This window comes from Hylobates moloch, unplaced genomic scaffold, assembly GCF_009828535.3.
Source record: "Hylobates moloch isolate HMO894 unplaced genomic scaffold, HMol_V3 SCAFFOLD_14, whole genome shotgun sequence".
NCBI lineage: Eukaryota > Metazoa > Chordata > Mammalia > Primates > Hylobatidae > Hylobates > Hylobates moloch.
In genome coordinates, this window is record NW_026652289.1 from 69786622 (window position 1) to 69807084 (window position 20463).

General features: G+C 39.7%; 1 protein-coding gene across 12 annotated transcripts in view; it reads right to left on the reverse strand.

Moving 5' to 3' along the window:
- CTDSPL2 (CTD small phosphatase like 2) overlaps positions 1-20463 on the reverse strand; it is a 126659-nt gene that overhangs the window by 18678 nt on the left and 87518 nt on the right. For all 12 annotated transcript variants that reach the window (XM_058427865.1, XM_058427863.1, XM_032175470.2 and 9 more), the window contains 4 exons: positions 18423-18638; positions 12680-12758; positions 11999-12110; positions 9337-9423 (listed from right to left, as the gene is read on the reverse strand). In XM_058427865.1, coding sequence (XP_058283848.1) covers positions 9337-9423; positions 11999-12110; positions 12680-12758; positions 18423-18638 — 494 coding nt within the window. The remainder of the gene's footprint in view (positions 1-9336; positions 9424-11998; positions 12111-12679; positions 12759-18422; positions 18639-20463) is intronic.

Consider the following 20463-nt stretch of genomic DNA (forward strand, 5'->3'; position numbering starts at 1 on the left):
TAAAACTCACGTCGAATTATATAATTTCAAGTTATATACTTAGTAATTTTTATTAGTTTATCAAACCTTAATCTAATATCAGATAATTTCAATAGTATGACCCCCCAAAAAATTACATGTTAGTCTTTTTAGGAAAAACATTTCTAAATGATTTTTAGGCCCAGATAATACGACCATAACTTTATTTTTTTATTTTTTGAGACAGAGTCTCACTCTGTCACCCAGGCTGGAGTGCAGTGGTGCAATTTCAGCTCACTGCAACCTCCACCTCCTGGGTTCAAGCAATTCTCTGCCTCAGCCTCCCCAATAGCTCGGCTGACAGGGGTCCGCCACCATGCCTGATTAATTTTTTTGTATTTTTATTACAGACGGGGGTTTCACCATCTCGGCCAGGCTGCTCTTGAACTCCTGACCTCATGATCCACCCGCCTCAGCCTCCCAAAGTGCTGGGATTACAGGGGCTAGCCACAGCGCCCGGCAGACCATAACTTTCAAAAAGGAACATCTTTGAAACTTTTTCCACGACATCCTTCCAACCTATTGCTACACTGTAGCAATAGGTTTTAAAAAATGATGAATCCAAGGAATCACCCACTTTAGAGTATGACATCTGTTTTCTTTTAATCAAAAAGATGACTGGTAGGTGCTATTTCTTACTTAATTAAGAAGAATTAAAACAGTAGAAAATCAACAAAGTTGAGGAATATAAAGAACGAGATGCAGCCAGGTATGGTGGCTCAATGCCTATAATCCATTTTGGGAGGCCAAGGTGAACAGATCACTTGAGCCCAGGAGTTTTCAGACTAGCCTGGGCAACATGGCGAAACCATGTCTCTACAAAAAAATACAAAAATTAGCCAGGCGTGGTGGCACTCGCCCATAGTCCTAGCTACTCAGGGGGCTGAGGCAGGAGAATTGCTTGAACCCAGGAGGTTGAGGCTGCAGTGAGATGTGATCATGTCACTGTACTCCAGCCTGGGTGGCAGAATGAGACCGTCTCCAAAAAAAAAAAAAAAAGAACAGAAAGAATGAGATGCTACAATTAACTGAAAAAATCTTACCATCAGTAGATACCACAAGTGTACAAGTGGCTGTACCAATTTTTTAACTCTTCTGTATACCTCAGTTTCCCTATCTACAAAATATAGGATATAACAACAATATCTACATCATAAGGTAGTTGTGAAGATTAAATAAGTTAATACATGTAAAGTACCTAGAACACTGTCTGGTACATTCAAAGTGCCAATAGCTATTAGCTATTATTATCTATCTCATTGTTTAAAAGTAATCAGTCACAAGAAGAGCTGGAGTGAGTATGATTCTATTGGGCAGAACTGGGCAACCTCAATTCCAAAGAGAAAGCCCTACAGCCACAATCTATACTTTTGGAAGAGGGAGATAACAAGCTGTTTCAGTAAACTGTTTAATTTAGTTAACATGTTCTTAGCATCAATATCAGAGCTTAAAGATAAAACCCAAACCTTCTCTAAAGCAAAAGGATTGCTCAGGTAGGCCCTAGAGTGGTCTCAATTTCATAACCCACCGAGTGATTTTACAGTAGTCATCTTTTGCTTCACAAAAATTCCAATAAGAGGCAGACAGATGCTGGGGGTAGTATTTGTAGGTGGATAAATTTGGGATGAATAGGTAAACACTAAAACCAATAAAAATAAAAACAAAACAACAAAAAATCCCTAAATTAAAAGCTTCTGTGGCTGGGCGCAGTGGCTCACGCCTACAATCCCAGCACTTTGGGAGGCCAAGGTGGGCAGATCAGTTGAGGTCAGGAGTTCGTGACCAGCCTGGCCAACATGGTGAAACCCCATCTCTACTAAAAATACAAAAATTGGCCAATGTGGTGGCCCGTGCCTGTAATCCCAGCTACTCGGGAGGCTGAGGCAGGAGAATTGCTTGAACCCAGGAGGTGGAGGTTGCAGTGAGCTGAGATGGCGCCACCATACTCTAGCCTGGATGACAGAGCAGCAAGACTTAGTCTTATTTAAAAAAAAAAAAAAAAAAAAAAGCCAGGCGCGGTGGCTCACACCTGTAATCCCAGCACTTTGGGGGGCCGAGGTGGGCGGATCACGAGGTCAGGAGATCGAGACCATTCTGGCTTACACGGTGAAACCCTGTCTCTACTAAAAATACGAAAAAATTAGCCGGGCGCGGTGGCAGGCGCCTGTAGTCCCAGCTACACAGGAGGCTGAGGCAGGAGAAAGGCGTGAACCCGGGAGGTGGAGCTGGCGGTGAGCCAAGATTGCGCCACTGCACTCCAGCCTGGGCGACAGAGTGAGACTCTGTCTCAAAAAAAGAAAGAAAGAAAAAAGTTCCTGCAAAACCTTAGTCAAACAGAAATCAACCTGAAAAGAAATTTTTTAAAGAGTACAGGCAGGGCATGGTGGCTCACATCTGTAATCCCAGCACTTTGGGAGTCTGAAGTGGGTAGATTGCTTGAGCCCAGGAGTTTGAGACCAGCCTGGGCAACACAGAGAAACTCCGTCTCTACAAAAAAATACAAAAAAGGGCATGGTGGCACATTCCTGTAGTCCCAGCTACTATTTGGGAGGCTGAGGTGAGAAGACGGTTTGAGCCGGGAAGATAGAGGCTATAGTGAGCGGAGATTGTGTCAATGCATTCCAGACTGGGTGACACAGCGACACCATGCCTCCAAAAAAAAAAGTCAAAGTAGGATAAAATAAAGCTTAATGTATTCATATACGTGATTTATATGATTTATATTAAAAGTTACCAATGGGGCTGGGCATCGTGGCTAATGGCTGTAATCCCAGCATTTTGGGAGGCCGAGGTGGGCAGATCACTTGAGGTGAGGAGTTCAAGACCAGCCTGGCCAACAGGGTGAAACCCCATCTCTACTAAAAATAGAAAAATTAGCTGGCCTCAGTAGCACGTGCCTATAATCCTAGTTATTCGGGAGGCTGAGGCAGGAGAATTTCTTGAACCCGGGAGGCAGAGATTGTGGTGAGCCAAGATAGCACCATTGCACTCCAGCCTGGGCAACAGATTGAGACTCTGTCTAAAAAAAAAAAAAAAAAAAAAAGTTACCAATGAAGCAAAATTTTCATCAGGGAAAAATTGGCCATTATATTGTATGTACATATATTTGCATATATTAAAAAACTTGATGTATTTACATTAATAAAAGTTTAGTCAAAACAATGGCCAGTTTAGTAAAACAAAAATGTTACCTTTAAACTCAAACTCTAAACTTCAAAGGAAATGAAGCCTCCAATTTAATGTAATCAACTGTCATGCCTTCTAAATTTATAGCCATTAAATAAGAACTTTCCACATAGTATGTTTTCTTTTCTTTTCTTTTCTTTTCTTTCTTTCTTTTTTTTTTTTTTTTTGAGACAGAGTCTCACTCTGTTGCCCAGGCTAGAGTGCAATGGTGCGATTTCGGCTCACTGCAACCTCTGCCTCCTGGGTTCAAGCAACTCTCCTGCCTAAGCCTCCCAAGTAGCTGGGATTACAGGCACCTGCCACCACGCCCAGCTAATCTTTTTTTTTTTAGTACAGACAGGGGTTTCACCATGTTGTTTAGGCTGGTCTCGAACTCTCTGACCTCAGGTGATCCACCTGCCTCAGCCTCCCAAAGTGTTGGGATTACAGGTGTGAGCCACCACAGCTGGCCCGTATGTTTTTTCTCCTTCTTCTTTTTTTTTCTGAGACTGGCTCTCTGTCACCCAGGGTGGAGTGCAGTGGCATGTTCACAGCTCACTAGGGCCTGAAGCTCCCGGGGTTCAGGTGATCTTCCCACCTCTGCTTCCCAAGTAGCTGGGACTAGAGGTGTGTGCCACCTATTTTCGCATTTTTTGTAGAGACAAGGTCTCACTACATTGCCCAGGCTGGTCTTGAACTCCTGAGCTCAAGCCATCCACCCACCTAGGGCTCCCAAAGTGCTATCATTACAGGCATGAGCCACCATACCCGGCCTGTATTTTATTTTAACGAATTGCTCCTAATTTTAAAAGATACATTTTAGACAAAGAATCCCCATGAAATATATTTTCCATATTTTTAAGAAGTAGAGAACTATTGGTTTCATTTGTATCTTTTCCTTTTTTAGCCAATTAATAATGAATAATTATGATGAAAAAATTAGTACCAATAACTAAACTTACTAATAAGGATGGGAAAGTGCCTTTAAAATTATTCTAAAGTAGTATTTTTAATATTCATCTATAATTAATTATTGAATTATTATTCCCTACAAGCTAAAATATTAGTTTTATCCTCCATACTATGCAACTATGACCCTGAAATGGTTGTCTGTTTCTCAGCCTCCTGGCTCAAGCAATCCTCCTGCCTCAGCCTACCGAGTAGCTGGGACTATAGGCGCTCCCCACCATGCCCGGCTAATTTTTTTTTTTTTTTTTGTAGGGACAGGATCTCTCACTATCTTGCCAAGGCTGGTCTCAAACTCCCAGGCTCAAGCATTCCTCTCACTTCAGCCTCCCAGTGCAAGGATTACAAGCAAGCCACTGTCCCTGGCCTCAAAAGATTTTTTTTTTAAGGCTACTTTTGTAGAACAAAAATATGGTTTATGAATCTCAAGAACAATGTGCATGTTGGTTAGTATCAATTTAAGCCAGAACTTGAGAAAAAAATTAGGCATTTACTACAAAATTATAAATTTAAATGATTGGTTTCTTTCCTTCATGAAGCAAAAATAAAGCTGACTCTTCTAGAAAAGACTGTAAAGAGGAGACAGAAGCAACTGACCCTCTACTTCTCTTGTTCTTTCTTTTCTTTTCTTTTTTGAGATGGAGACTCGCTTTGTCACCCAGGCTGGAGTGCAGTGGCACAATCTCGGCTCACTGCAACCTCCGCCACCTGGGTTCAAGTGATTTTCCTGCCTCAGCCTCCTGAGTAGCTGGGATTACAGGTGCCCGCCACCACGCCCGGCTAATTTTTTTTATTTTTTGTGGAGATAGGGTTTTGCCATGTTGGCCAGGGTGGTCCTGAACTCCTGACCTCAGGTGATCTGCCCATCTTGGCCTCCCAAAGTGCTGGGATTACAGGCATGAGCCACTGCACCTGGTTCTACTTCTCTTGTCTGTGATATGAAAATTATCCTAAGCTGTAAGATTCCCAAGAAAACTGAAAGAATGGGGACGCGGGTAAGCTTTGCTAACCATGGCCTTCCCCATCCACCTCTTCCCCCAACTTTTCCCATAAAAGCAACCTCTACTAATAAAACAAAGCATCTTTTACAAGTAGCTCCCTACAGGGATCCTATCTGTCCTTGAGTGCTTACCACAATCTGATTTCTGGACAGCTGACCCAAAGTTTGTTGATTTTACTGATCTTCAGAAAGCCACTGACTGGCTAAAGTCTTATTGGTGAACAGAGTCAAAAATCAGATGCCCCTGCCAAGCTTTACAGAATGAGGAGTTGGACAACACAGTTACGTTTGGCTGCACTGTGGTGAAACATATGAGGTATCTTCTTTTTGTCTTCAATCAGCCACATTTGGGCTGAGTAGTTCTATTACATCTTCAAAAAACTGAGCTCCAGTTCTTGATGGAGACAGAGGAAGGTCATTGAGGAGGTGGTTCAGCTCAAGAGCTAAGTGAAAAATGTCTTTTGATTCACTCCTGCTTGTGGATAGAAGTCATCTTCGGGATGGAAGAGGGAGTGAGATGACCTAGAGTCTTGAATTGGTGGATCTGCAGGAACAGAAACTAAATACAGTGGAGACCTCTTAACTGAGTAACACCACGAGATGGATTTCCTGACAAAGTGCCAATATAGGCTAAATATAAAGATTAAACATGTGCAATAAAAGTGATCATGCACTTGTTTTTCCAGATATCAAATGCATTTGTACCATTTTATGAATACATGTTTTCTTAATAACTGATTATAAAACAATGTAAAAAAAACCAATTTAAGAAAAATAGACCCGTTCAAACAAAAAGCCTTAATTTTGCCTATATGAGTGCCATTTCCTCACGTTTAACAAGTCGGTTCTTCTTTCAAATGACTTTTTCTCCATATACAAACTACAATCTGTCTAGTCCACATAGTGTCAGTAGTAACATACATCAAATTTTAATTTGAGATGGATCTTTCAGGTTTTTTTTTTAATCCTCTAGAGAAATGAAATTCAAATTACACCTCAAGGTACTAATTTAGAATAATCTACCTGCTTACAAATTCTAAGACTTGCATTAACCAAGTTTATTCCTATATATTACCCAAAAGAAGAGTACGTATCATTAAGTCAGGCAATCTTTAAATGTGAGTAGTGGCCACCTCAAATTTCCCTCAAACTTTGATTTAAAAAAAACTTTAAAGGCCCACAACCAGATTACTGTGGATCTAATTTAAATTTTCTACATACATTTACAAGAATTTTGATGAACATTTGATTACTTACTTCTACTTACAATTTGAATATGTAAATTTACTGTATATACTCTCATAATTATTAGACCAGGAATCAGCAAACTATGGCCAGTTGGCCAAATGCAGCCTGCCACTGATTTTTGTATATAAAGTTGTACTGGGACACAGTCATGCTTTTTCATTTATGCATTGTCCATGGCTACTTTCATGCTGCAATAGCACAAAAAGCAGTCATGACAGGGACCACAAAACCTAAAATATTTACAACTGGCCCTTTATAGAAAAAGGTTGCCAACTCCTGATATAGACAATTATTAAAACATATATAATACAATTAAATTATTTTGAAATGAAACAGAAATAACATGTAGAATTAAAATTAGTTATAAGTCAACCATAACAAATTCACCACACAAAGAAAAAAACGTAAAATAAGTCCCAAGAAGACACTCCATCTGGCTTTCAGATGAAAAATTTGATCTTTACATATAGAATATATATACATATATATGTAAATGCTATAAAACTAACATTCAAGAATATACAGATACACGCTATGGAATTGTTCATTTAAAAATGGTTAATTTTGTCATGTAAATTTCGCCTCAATAAATTTTTTTAAAAATAAGAGTATATGCAGTACTTTACAGATTTCTACCTTTAAGTGGGCCACATCATAGTATAGTGGTTAAATATTTAAGTTACATCTTACCTAATAATGTGGTTTCTCCAATATCTCTTAGATCATCTCAGACCCTTGTGTATATTTCTTCTTTGCCAGTAGATGGAGACAACACCACTGAAAGTTTAAAAGACATCATTCCCTGTTTAAAGGGAGCTTGCTGGTCTGAAAACTGGGGGAACCCTAACCCAAAGATTTCTTCATTTATTTTTTAAAAGACAGAATGGCTATGCCAAAACAAGAAATCCAAGGGAATGAACCCAATATTAACTACGGATATCCTCTAAAAATTTACTAAAAAGTAACTAAACTCTGTCTGTGATATGGTAACTAAATCATATTAAAATGCAATCATCTCTATAGCTTATAAAGTTCAAACTACCTGCTCTGTGCTCTCATTTAGGCTAGATCATTTATTTTTCAGTTTCGGAAAGTGTAACTCAGAATATATAAGAAAAAATAGTTCTTTGAATTCCACAGAGGTAGATGCAGTACATATATATAGTATTTGAATTAGTCATATATGCTGCTAGAAGCTTTTTATTCAAAATAAGACAACTATCCAGATCCACGTGAAATAATAAGAACTTTAAAAAGAGAGTTAAAGCAGAAATGGTAGAAGCAGTAAGAAAAAAATTCAATTTTATGATCATACTGAAGAGAAACGCTCATGAAAGGGAAGAATCAAATTTATCTACTTAAGTTTCTTATTTCACTACTAAAAATTACATAAACAGAACAAAAACCATCTGTAAGAAATAAATTTCAATTTCAAACCTAGAAGCTTAAGAAGTCATCTCAAAATCACTATTTATCTATATTTTTCAATTAATAGCTTTCCTTTCCAAATTCAAAGCCTTAAAGCCACTTTTTTCGAATGCAATCATGAAAAAAACCCAAAAGCAAAAAACAAAGAAAAACCCCAACAAGGTTATCGAGCTTATTAAAAGAGAAAACTAAGATATCACTATACTATTTACATCTGCCACAAGGACTCCTGTCCTTAAAGTCCACTAAACAAGAACAACCAATTTGATAGAAAATGTCTTAAGAAAAATATTTGCCTTAAACCAAATAATCATCAGTTTTGAAAGGGAACAGAAAAATCTTTAAATCTTTGAATTTTATGTACATTTTGTGGACCCCCTGATTATATATCAGGACTAAAATCAGCTTACATAAAAAGTCAATTCAGTATTCAAATATTTATTGCCACAGCTATAATACCTACCCTAGGTTAAAACTAGAACTGACAACTAAAATAAATCCTCTTACAACTCATTACTAGACAAAGTAGGTTAAAGTAGCCATGAACCACAAACTTCTATTTAATTCTTAAATTTCACGGTTTCTGTGAGACATCAACTATTATCTGCCAAAAAAACTATAACCACATTCTAACTGCCTTTAAGAGCACATAAACAACCAAACACATTTTCATCATCCACATGGCAAGCGCTCTGTGACTTTACTAAGTTAATCTTTAGGCTGGCTCCGTCTTGATAGACAACAAACTTTTCGATCCCCAATCTTTCAACAACTATTATATAATGCAAATAATGCCAGTTAAATAACAACCTCCAAAACAGAAAGGCACTTTGCAATTTTCAAAGTGTATTCACTTATATTATTAACTCAATCTTATAATAATGGAAAAACTTTAAACATAAAGTAAAAACTATGGCCAGCACACATAATTGACAATGAAATGTTAATGATACTTGTGTTTTGCACTGTTACCTGTCCATCAGCACAGATGAGAGAGAAATGCTTAAACTAAAATGCCTTAAGTAAAATAATAACTAGAAGAGTGTCCTGGAATTCTGAGATTAATTATAAAAGAGATGTACTAAAGTGTAATTTTCACAGACCACATTACTACTATAGGAAATAAAATGATCAACAAGGAATGAGTTTTCTTTGTATTAATTGGACTTTTGGAAAACAAAAAAACACCAGGAGTTAACCTGGCAAGTTCCTCTTGAATATCTATGATGTCAGTGCTCCTGCCTCCACCTGCTGGCAAACAGATTATGAAACTAGCTGAGATCTCAAGGTAAGAAAGTTGGCATTTTTGGAGTAACAAATTAATGTTGTTTTATGTAATATCTAGCATGATGCTAATTTTGTTAATAAATCATTAAGATGTTGATGAAATCCATTATACTTCTACAGAAAAACACATTTAATGTCACATACACACACACAAAAATACAAAAGATTTCTTTTATCACAATGTTAACTATCAGGCCAAAAATCATCAAAAAATTTTTAATTACCTGATAAATGACATCTTGGAAAAGGACTGGAAAAGTAAGTGCTGCATCTTCTAGCTCATTTAGACTACAATGCACTAGTGTTTCATCCTTAAAATAAAAAACATATATTGAATGAAACAAGATAGTAAAAGAAACTTCAAAGGATAATTTTATCCTTAATCACCAAAACACTGAAGCACCCATTCATATGTTGATTTTTACATTTATAATATATTACTATATGTGGCACAGCAATTTGGGATAGGAGTTTCTAAAGTCACTAGTTCTCAGGTGTAGCTCCTGGACCAGCAAGCAGAATAAACATCATTTGAGAACTAGTTAGAAATGCAAATGTTAACCTCACTTCTGATGATCAGAAACTCAGGGGAGGGGATGGGTCTCAGCAATCCCTGTGTTTATTTTATTTTATTTTTTTGAGACAGAGTCTCGTTCTGTTGCCCAGGCTACAGTGCAGTGGTGCGATCTCAGCTCACTGCAACCTCCGCCTCCTGGGTTCAAACGATTCTCCTGCCTCAGCCTCCTGAGTAGCTGGGATTACAGGCGCCAGCAATCACACCTGGCTAATTTTTGTATTTTTAGTAGAGACAGGGTTTCACCGTGTTGGTCAGGCTGGTCTCGAACTCCTGACCTCAGGAACATGCCTCCGCCTCCCAAAGTGCTGGGATTATAGAAGTGAGCCACCGTGCCTGGCAACAATGTCTGTTTTTAGAAGCCCTTCAGATTCTGACACATGCTCAAGTTTGAGAAACAAGGCTCTGAGTTCTGCAGTTGCCAACTTTCAGTTAAACCCACATGCATGCTACTTTTTTACAATTAGCAAATGTTAAGTGTAGAATCTAATTATTAAAAATATATATTCTGTTCATGTAACTCCTTATCCTCCAACTTTTTATAAAGCATCTTACTTTAAGTAGATGTTTTAGTATCTCACAAATTATGTTTCATGCAATTTTACTCAACATCAGATGATCTAGGTTCACTGCAACCTCTGCTTCCCGGGATCAAGTGATTCTCCTGCCTCAGCCTCCCAAGCAGCTGAGATTATAGGCACGCACCACCACGCCCAGCTAATTTTTGTATTTTTAGTGGAGATGGGGTTTCACTATATTGATCAGGCTGGTCTCAAACTCCTGGACTCAAGTATCCACCCGCCTTGGCCTCCCAAAGTGCTGGGATTACAAGTGTGAGCCACTGTGCCTGACCTAGATAAATTTTCTTTCCTTCCTTTTAAAATTGAAATGAGATCTCACTTTGTTGCCCAGACTGCAATGCAGTGGCACAATTGTAGCTCACTGCCGCCTCAAACTCCTGGCCTCAAGGGATCCTCCTGTCTTGGCCTCCCGAGTAGCTGGGACTACAGGCTTGCAACACCAGGCTCATTCATTTTTTGTAGAGACATGGGTCTCACTATGTTGTCTGGGCTGGTCTCGAATTCCTGGGCTGAATGGAGCCTCCCAAAGTGCTGGAATTACAGGCATGAGCCACTGTGCCTGGCTAAGATAAATTTTCTATGAGAGCTAAACCACATCTCCAATTATAGGGTACCAGTAACAAATGCTTAATAATAAAATATTTCCAGTATGACATGAGATACATTTTTTACTAATATCAAGAAATTAGTTCCTTCCTCAATCCCAGTGCTTCACTTTACTACCCTTAAAAAAAGTAAACAGATTTTAAAAATACAAAATTAATAAGAAATCAAGAGGCAGAGGGGAAATGTGACTATATATTAAATTTGGTTAGCAAATGATAGGAGATAATTGTTTTCAAAGTTTTCTGGTACCCTAAAATATCATTTTTTTTCCGAGACAGAATCTTGCCCTGTTGCCCAGGCTGGAGCGCAGTGACATGATCTCACCTCACTGCAACCTCCGTCTCCTGGGTTCTAGTGATTCTTGTGCCTCAGCCTCCTGAGTAGCTGAGATTACAGGTATGTATCACCATGCCCAGCTAATTTTTGAATTTTTAATAGAGAATGGGTTTTGCCATGTTGGTCAGGCTGGCCTCAAACTCCTGGCTTCAAGTGATCCGCCCAAAGTTCGGTCTCCCAAAGTTCTAGTATTACAGGCATGAGCTACCACACCCAGTCCCTAAAATACAAATTTTAAAATCACATCAAGACATCATACTGGGGCCGGGCGCAGTGGCTCACGCCTGTAATCCCAACACTTTGGGAGGCCGAGGCGGGCAGATCATGAGGTCAGGAGGTCGAGACCATCTTGGCTAACACGGTGAAACCCTGTCTCTACTAAAAATACAAAACAAAAAATTAGCCGGGCATGGTGGCAGGCACGGGTAGTCCCAGCTAATCGGGAGGCTGAGGCAGGAGAATGGCGTAAACCTGGGAGGTGGAGCTTGCAGTGAGCTGAGATCACACCACTGCACTCCAGCCCGGGCGACAGAGCGAGACTCCATCTCAAAAAAATAAGAAATTGTGCTTTTGAGACTATTAATAAAAAGTGTATTGGTATAATATATATGTAAAAATAAGAATAAGAGCAGGGTTACGGTCTTGCATATGGTTAATTAAGTTGACCCAAATTATATTTGGTCCTTCAGGAAAACATGATCCTGACAAAAAAAGGGGAAAGCTAACATAGGCATGATTCTAAAAAAGAATTTCACCCCTTTATTCTATCTCTACAGATAATATACTTACCAAGTCTAAAACTAGGGAGAATTCCGGTGTGCTTCTTGTTTTCAACGGGAGAGCAGGTTTCCTATTTAGTTGTTCTTCTGTCAGTGGCGGGACGTGTTTGATGAAATAATAGCTATAAATCAGATTTTAAGAAAATTTCAACATTTTACTTTTTATAAATATAAAACATTACTAAGCTCAACCCATTTAAAAATCTATAAAGCAGTTAACCCAGAAAACAAAACTTATAAAACATGTTAATAAAAGTGAAAATATATACAAATTAGTATCTCTGTAAAATAGTAACAGCTGTTTCTGTTTGTTTGTTTTTGAGACAGTCTCACTCTATCACAGGTCACTATAACCTCTGCCTCCTGGGCTCAAGTGATCCTCCCACCTCACCTTCCCTAATAGCTGGGACTACAGGCGTGTGCCACCGTGTCCGGCCAATTTTTGTATTTTTTATAGTGACGAGGTTTTGCCATGTTGCCCAGGTTGGTCCTGAACTCCAGGTTCAAACAATCTGCCTGCCTGGGTCTCTCAAAGTGCTAGGATGAGCCACTGCACCCAGGCCCAGTAAAAGTTTCAATACCTACAGGTCACATATCTTGCCAATGTACTATTTAGCCACCAATCCACATATATAACGTACTTTCATCATGCCACAAAAAGGAAAGAAGAAAAGAGAAAAAAGCAACTCACGGGTCAAATACTTCCCAGTCTTCTTCATAGGTGGCCTCCGCGTGGGCTGATGAATAACCACTATCTGGAGTTACTGGTGCTATTTAACACAGTGAAAGAAAAAAATGTTGCTTTTACTTAATGCTTCATGAAATATATATTTTTACTGCTTCTATGTAAGATATTCCTAAAGCCTTGTGTATTTTAAGACAGAAATAATTTGTAAACAACACCTAAAAGCCAATTTATTAACATATAGATCTAACTTTAGATCTAAAGGGAAAAATGACCACTATAGAAAAAATGGCAAACCAGATCATGGCTAGAATTAAGACATTTATCAGCTAAGAAAAAATCTACTACTTATGACTAGAAAAATATACACCAAAAAATGCAATTTCTAATTGTATGGTGTTTACATGTAATCACCAAAAAATTTCATGGTGCTCTTATAGGGGTAATAGTTCATAAAATGCCTTGTACATACATGCAGTCAGTAAATGTATGCTGACAACAGACCCAAATGTAGGGTTTTTTTTCTTTTTTTTGAGATGGAGTCTCGATCTGTCGCCCAGGCTAGAGTGCAATGGCACGATCTCAACTCACTGCAACCTCCGCCCCACGGGTTCAAGCGATTCTCCTGCCTCAGCCTCGTGAGCAGCTGGGATTACAGACGTGTGCCACCACGCCTGGCTGATTTTTGTATTTTTGGTAGAGACGGGGTTTCTCCATGTTGGTCTGGCTGGTCTCAAACACCCGACCTCGGGTGATCTGTGCACCTCGACCTCCCAAAGTGTTGGGATTACAGGCGTGAACCACCGCGCCCAGCCCATGAACAGTCTTTAAAAAGTTCATGAACCCTTTGAAGATTTATTTTAAAAAATTGTATGTTCCCAGGAATCTCAAGACTATGATCTTTTTTTTTTTGAGGCAGAGTCTCGCTCTGTCACCCAGGCTGGAGTGCAGTGGCACGATCTTGGCTCACTGCAGGCTCTGCCCCCCGAGTAGCTGGGACTACAGGCACGTAGACTATTAGCCACACCCGGCTAATTTTTTGTATTTTTAGTAGAGACGGTTTCACTGTGTTACCCAGGATGGTCTCGATCTTCTGACCTCGTGATCCAGCCGCCTCAGCCTCCCAAAGTGCTGGGATTCCAGGCGTGAGCCACCGCACCCGGCCACAACTATGATCTTAAAAAATTAAGAAATGCAGCCAGGCATGGTGGCAGGCGCCTGTAATCCCAGCACTTTGGGAGGCCAAGGCAGGCGGATCACCTAAGGTCAGGAGTTCGAGATCAGCCTGACAAACATGGAGAAACCTCATTTCTATAAAAATACAAAATTAGCTGGGCATGGTGGCACATGCCTGTAATCCCAGCTATTCAGGAGGCTAAGGCAGGAGAATCGCTTGAACCCGGGAAGTGGAGGTTGCAGCAAGCCGAGATTGTGTCGTTGCACTCTAGCCTGGGCAACAAGAACAAAACTCCGTCTCAAAAAGAAAAAAAAAAAAATTAAGAAATGCTACTCTATGCAGACATTCTGTTTGTTTGTTTGTTTGTCTTGAGGCGGAGTCTCAGTCTGTTGCCCAGGCTGGAGTGCAGTGGCGTGATCTGGGCTCACTGTAACCTCCACCTCACTGGTTCAAGCAAATCTCCTGCCTCAGCCTCCCGAGTAGCTGGGATTACAGACACCTGCCACCACGCCTGGCTAATTTTTTGTATTTTTAATAGAAATGGGGTTTCATCATGTTGGCTAGGCTGGTCTCGAACTCCTGACCTCAGGTGATCCACATCAGGTGACCCGGCCTCCCAAAGTGCAGGGATTACAGGCATGAGCCACTGCGCCCAGTCAGAAATTGTTCTTTTAATCTTCTTTTTTTTTTTTTTTTGAAACAGGGTCCTGCTCTGTTGCCCAGGCTGGAGTGCAGTGGAGCAAACATTGTGGACTCAACCTGGGCTCCAGCAATCCTCCTCAGGCTCCCAAGTAGGAGGTGGGACTACAGGTGTACCACCACACCTGGATAATTTTTAAAATTTTTTTTTGTGGAGACAAAAAAGTGTCTCGTTATGCTGCCCAGGCTGGTCTTGAGCTCCTGGGCTCAAGAGATCCTCCTTCCTAGACCTCCTAAAGTGCTGGTGAGCCACTGTACCTGATCAAAATCACTGCTTAGAAGACTTACTATTTTACTTCTAATTTATAAACACTTAAAAATGATCAAGAAGTAATTCTTTTTTTTTTTTTTTTTTTTTTTGAGACGGAGTCTCGCTCTGTCGCCCAGGCTGGAGTGCAGTGGTGCAATCTCGGCTCACTGCAAACTCCGCCTCCTGGGTTCACGCCATTCTCCTGCCTCAGCCTCTCCGAGTAGCTGGGACTACAGGCATCCGCCACCACGCCCGGCTAATTTTTTTTGTATTTTTAGTAGAGACGGGGTTTCACCGTGGTCTCAATCTCCTGACCTCGTGATCCGCCCGCCTCGGCCTCCCAAAGTGCTGGGATTACAAGCGTGAGCCACCACGCCCGGCCGATCAAGAAGTAATTCTATATTGCATGCCATAGTTCATTCCCAGTTTGAACTAAGAGCCTATCTTTTGATAGTGCTTTAGAAATTATGCTAGGAATTTTCCAAGACAATAATTCTAACTTAAAGGTAAGAAGACAAAAGTAACTTACAAGCCAAATAGGTAATGTCTCAGATATAAAAATTTAAAGTGGAACCCAATAAAAATTTCTATAATCTTTCTATAGAAATGAAATGGTAGATAATAGTCTTTCAAGACAAAAATTAAGCTTTTGTGCAATTATCATGTATTAACACCTTTTGAGACAGAGTCAACGTGGTGTGTATGTTCACTGGATGACATCAGATGTAAAGCAGAATTTTTTTTCATTTCTGACATTATGCTTCCAATAATTCATTAGCACAAAAAAACATATCTCCAACAACTTTACCATTTCAAGTTCCTATTAATCTCAGATAAAAGAATATTTTTATTTATTTATTATTTTTTGAGACAAGTCTCACTTTGTTGCCTAGGCTAGAGTGCAGTGGCATGAACACAGCTCACTGCAGCCTTGACCTCACAGGCTCAAGCAATCCTCCGACCTCAGCCCTTCAAGTAGCTGGGACTATAATATGCGAGCCACGATGCCCAGCTAATTTTTTTGTTGTTGTTTTTGTAGAGACAGGGTTTCGCCATATTGCCCAGGCTAGTCTCGAACTCTTGGGCTCAAGTGATCTGCCCACCTCGGCCTCCCAAAGTGCTGCGATTGTAGGCATGAGCCACGGCACCCAGCCAAGAATATTTGTTAAGTGCTTATATGCTAAGTATTTTGCATATTTTATCTCCTTTAGCCTGCAAAACCTTGTATTACAAAAACCATGTTAAAGCTAAGAAAATTGTTTTTGAAACTGTCTCAAGAGCTTAAATAAGTTGTCCAAAGTAACACAGCTGCTAACTTCCTATCTTCTTGTTCTCTTTGGCTATGTTCTCAAAGTTAAGGAAAAGAATACTTTTGTCACTCATACTAAATGCCTCTATCTATATTCTCATGATATCTCAATCAGAGTAACTGCAATGTGACACACCATGTCATTTAGCTCACTTCTTTGTAGCAGCACTCACCATACTGTATAGTGATGTTTCTGTATATTTGGCTCTTCAGTTAGATCACAAACTCCTCAGGAGTCAATTCATCAACAGTTCCCATCACAAAAAAAAAAGGTGCTCATAAATGTTGGGAGAATAAATAAATGACTGTGACAACTATAGTATATCTTAATTTTCCCTTCTAGAAACCGCGAAGGTTACGGAAATCCTTTCTCCATCTTCAAAGTTGTCAGAAAAAATAAATACAAAGGCTTATACAGCAGCATGAAAATATAGAACAAACATCAAACAGAAAGCCAAAGCCCTGAACTTTAGTCTATACTTTACTTTATTAGTCTTATACCATTGGGCAAAGTAATAAACATAAAATGATGGGTCAAAGGTGGGTTAAATTGCAAATATTACCCACAAAAGAATGAACGTAATTGTACTGATTTGCTTGTTAGATTCTGTATTATTTTTAAATTCTAAGTTTAACATTATACATATGAATCTTTTACTTTATGACTTTAAAATATATCTATTTTGCTGCTTGTCTCTTCATCTTGGTATTACTTCATAATTGTATCTTTTTTTAAATGTTTTCTGCTGTGTCAATTACTTTTTTAAAAGTTTCCTTTTTATAGCTGAGAGAAGTACAGATGCTCCTAGACTTACGATGGGGCTACATCCCAATAAACCCATCATAACTCACAAATATCATAGGTCAAAATACATTTAACACTCTGATAAATCCATTGTAAAGTAAAAGAATTGGAAGTTGAACCACTGTAACTCAGGAACCATCTGTATATTGTATTTCATTAAACCAAACTATGTTTCTTTTGTCTTTCCCAAGACTGGATCTTGCTCTGCTGCCTAGGCTGGATTGCAGTGGCTCAGTCATAGCTCACGGCAGTCTGGAATTCCTGGGCGCAAGCAATCCTCCCACTTCAGCCTCCTGAGTAACTAGGACTACAGGCACATGCCACCATCCCCGGCTAATTAAAAAAAATTTCTTTTGGCCGGGCGCACTGGCTCACACTTGTAATCTCAGCACTTTGGGAAGCCGAGGTGGGCAGATCATTTGAAGTCAGAAGTTCGAGACCAGCCTGGTCAACATGATGAAACCCCGTCTCTACTAAAAGTTAAAAAAAACACTAGCTAGGAGTGCTGGCACATGCCTGTAATCACAGCTACTCAGGAGGCTGAGACAGGCGAATCGCCTGAACCCAGGAGGTGGAGGTTGCAGTGAGCCAAGATCATGCCACTGCACTGCCCAGCCTGGGTGACAGAGTGAGACTCCACCCCAGACAGGGTCTGGCTCTTTTGCCCAGGCTGGTCTCAAACTCTTGACCTCAAGCAATCCTCCTGCCTTGGCCTCCTGAAGTGCTGGGTTATAGGCCCGAGCCATCATGCCTGGCCCCAAACTATGTTTCTTAACTAATATATATTTACTGGGCTCTCTCAAATACGTGGTACCACAATAAACAACAACAACAAAAATAAACAAAACAAATTTAAGATAAAATCTCCATGCCCTAATAAGAAGATGGCCTTCTTCAGTTTTATTTCTGCTTTTAAGAATGGTGGAACATAATTCCATCTTGTACCCTGTCTATCCACCACAGTACTCAGAGGTAAATTCCTGATCCATATGTTTCCACATTTCAAGGACAACTGGCTCCGAAACCCAATAATTATGTTTGGCCTTTACAAGGTTCCAAGTCAGGCTGCAAACTTAGGTATATGGGGAGATCTAGGAACAGAAGCACTTTTTGGGGGGATGTCATCGATGTAATCAAATCTGAAGGTATGAGACTGCCTCTAGCTAGTGACCTCAGACATAAGGGTCTAAGACTTGTGCAATAATAATAAGGATATTCATAAACATGAGCATATATTTTGTTAGTTGTATTAAATTTCTCCAAGCAATAAGATTAGTGGTAATAATTAAGCTGTAAAATGACTAATACTTAGTCAAAATCTTTTTAAAAATTTCAATTTCAAAATGACTTTGGATTTTTGGGACAAAGCTTTGTTTCCAATTTTAATTTTCTCTTAACTTCCAGGAAGAAAAACCTATGCATATAATCTGCTCATTAAGAAAAAATATGAAATACTGTATTTTTTATCAACTACTCATGAAGATGTATAAGAAAAGAAATTTTCTTCACCTGTAAGGGGTGGGATATCACGATTAACTGTTTCTTCTGCTTCTTCTAAACCATTGTTTATTGACGGTCTCACTTGAACTGCTTGATTTGAGTAAGCTGCTCCATTAGTTGATGTAGTAGTACTGGTAGTGATCTCATCCACCTGTTCCATATCAAGTTGTTTTACTATTTCTTCAGCTTCCACAGCCTGTCCTGGAGAATCTGATCCTGATGTTCCTGAAATCATGATTCAGCATACTATCATCATTTAAAAATGCAACTGTTTAGAAAAACTAAATGCAACATCACTGTACAATATATTTATTTAGACTGATCATTCCTGCAGGAACAAAGCTGAGGATATTGCTTTTAGAGAATCTTTGCTAGCTATTTCAAACAATGAAGAATAAAGATTTACAGGCTAGAATAACATTTGTGAGCAAAGCTTCTGCACCCTAGTCATATGTGCAATTGTAATTTTTCAACCCGAGCTATAAAAAAATTAGCTGTTCCCCTAATCATGAGAACCTTTTAATTAAAAGATATAAAAATAATTTCTCAGCAAAACTCCACCTCAATAACAAAGACTGGGCCAGGTGTGGTGACTCATGCCTGTAATCCCAGCACTTTGGGAGGCTGCAGCAAGCAGATTGCTTGAGCTCAGGAGTTCAAAACCAGCCTGGGCAACATGGCTATCTCTACAAAGAATATAAAAACTAGCTGAGTGTGGTGGTGCACATCTGTGATCCAGCTACTCATGAGGCTGAAGTGGGAAGATCACTTGGGCCCAGCAGGAGGTCAAGGCTGCAGTGAACTGTGATCATACTATTGCACTCCAGCCTGGGTGACAGACCAAGACCTGTCTCAATTAAAAAAGAAAAAATAATAATCCCAAGTCTTTCCATTTCCTTCTGGAATCTTCCAAATGTCATTTTAAATAAAAATAACAAAAAAAATTAACCTCTAATATTCTCAACTTCCTTACAGAACATTCCTTCTCCCTTATTGCTTTAAGTTTAACCTCTTTCCTAAAAGGTTTTCCTGATACCCTTCCCTCAATGCTCTTTATTCTCCCAAACCCAATATACTAATTGAAACAGAATTAATTTATCTCCATTGCTACTAACCAATCACTGGTTTTCCACTAATGTGCAAAAAATGTCTGCTCTTTTGAGACTGATGTCACACGGCTATATAATTCTTCACTTATCCTCACTGCTGGCACCTACCATCTACTGCCAGAATCCTCTCAATCACAAAGAAGTTTAATACATAGCTACTAGTTTACTGCTCTATTTAACACAGTACTTTTTCTAGTTGTTATTACAGCTGATGTCAATGACTCATCCAATGACTAATCCTCAAAGTTCTTGCCCTCTTCAGCTCCAACCATCTTCACTCATACTGCTCTATATCAGTTACTACCATAGCTATAACCTGGACATTAACACTGACAAGCTGGGCGCGGTGGCTCACGCTTGTAATCCCAGCACTTTGGAGGCTGAGGCGGGCGGATCACGAGGTCAGGAGATCGAGACCACGGTGAAACTCCGTCTCTACTAAAAATACAAAAAAATTAGCCGGGCGTGGTGGCGGGCGCCTGTAGTCCCAGCTACTCGGAGAGGCTGAGGCAGGAGAATGGCGTGAACCCGGGAGGCAGAGCTTGCAGTGAGCCGAGATTGCGCCACTGCACTCCAGCCTGGGTGACAGAGCGAGACTCCGCCTCAAAAAAAAAACACTGAGAAACTTTACCTCTGAAGCCTAAAATTCTAATACTGTATTAACCACTTACCACAACCTCCTAACCCTCAAATTATGTATCTCATACTCCCATTATATGTGATCTTCAAACTTGATAACGGCCAGTCTGTTTAATTCCAAACACATCCCTCAAACACTTCTTCTCAACCCTCCTCATCTAGTTAGACTTCGTGGTGTATCACTTAAACACACTGTCAAACTGGCAGCCTCAGTATCCTTGATCTCTCATTTCTCCACTGTCATCCATCAAGAAATCCCTCTTGAATCAACGTAACCAACAGGCTTCTCAGACCCTAGTTCC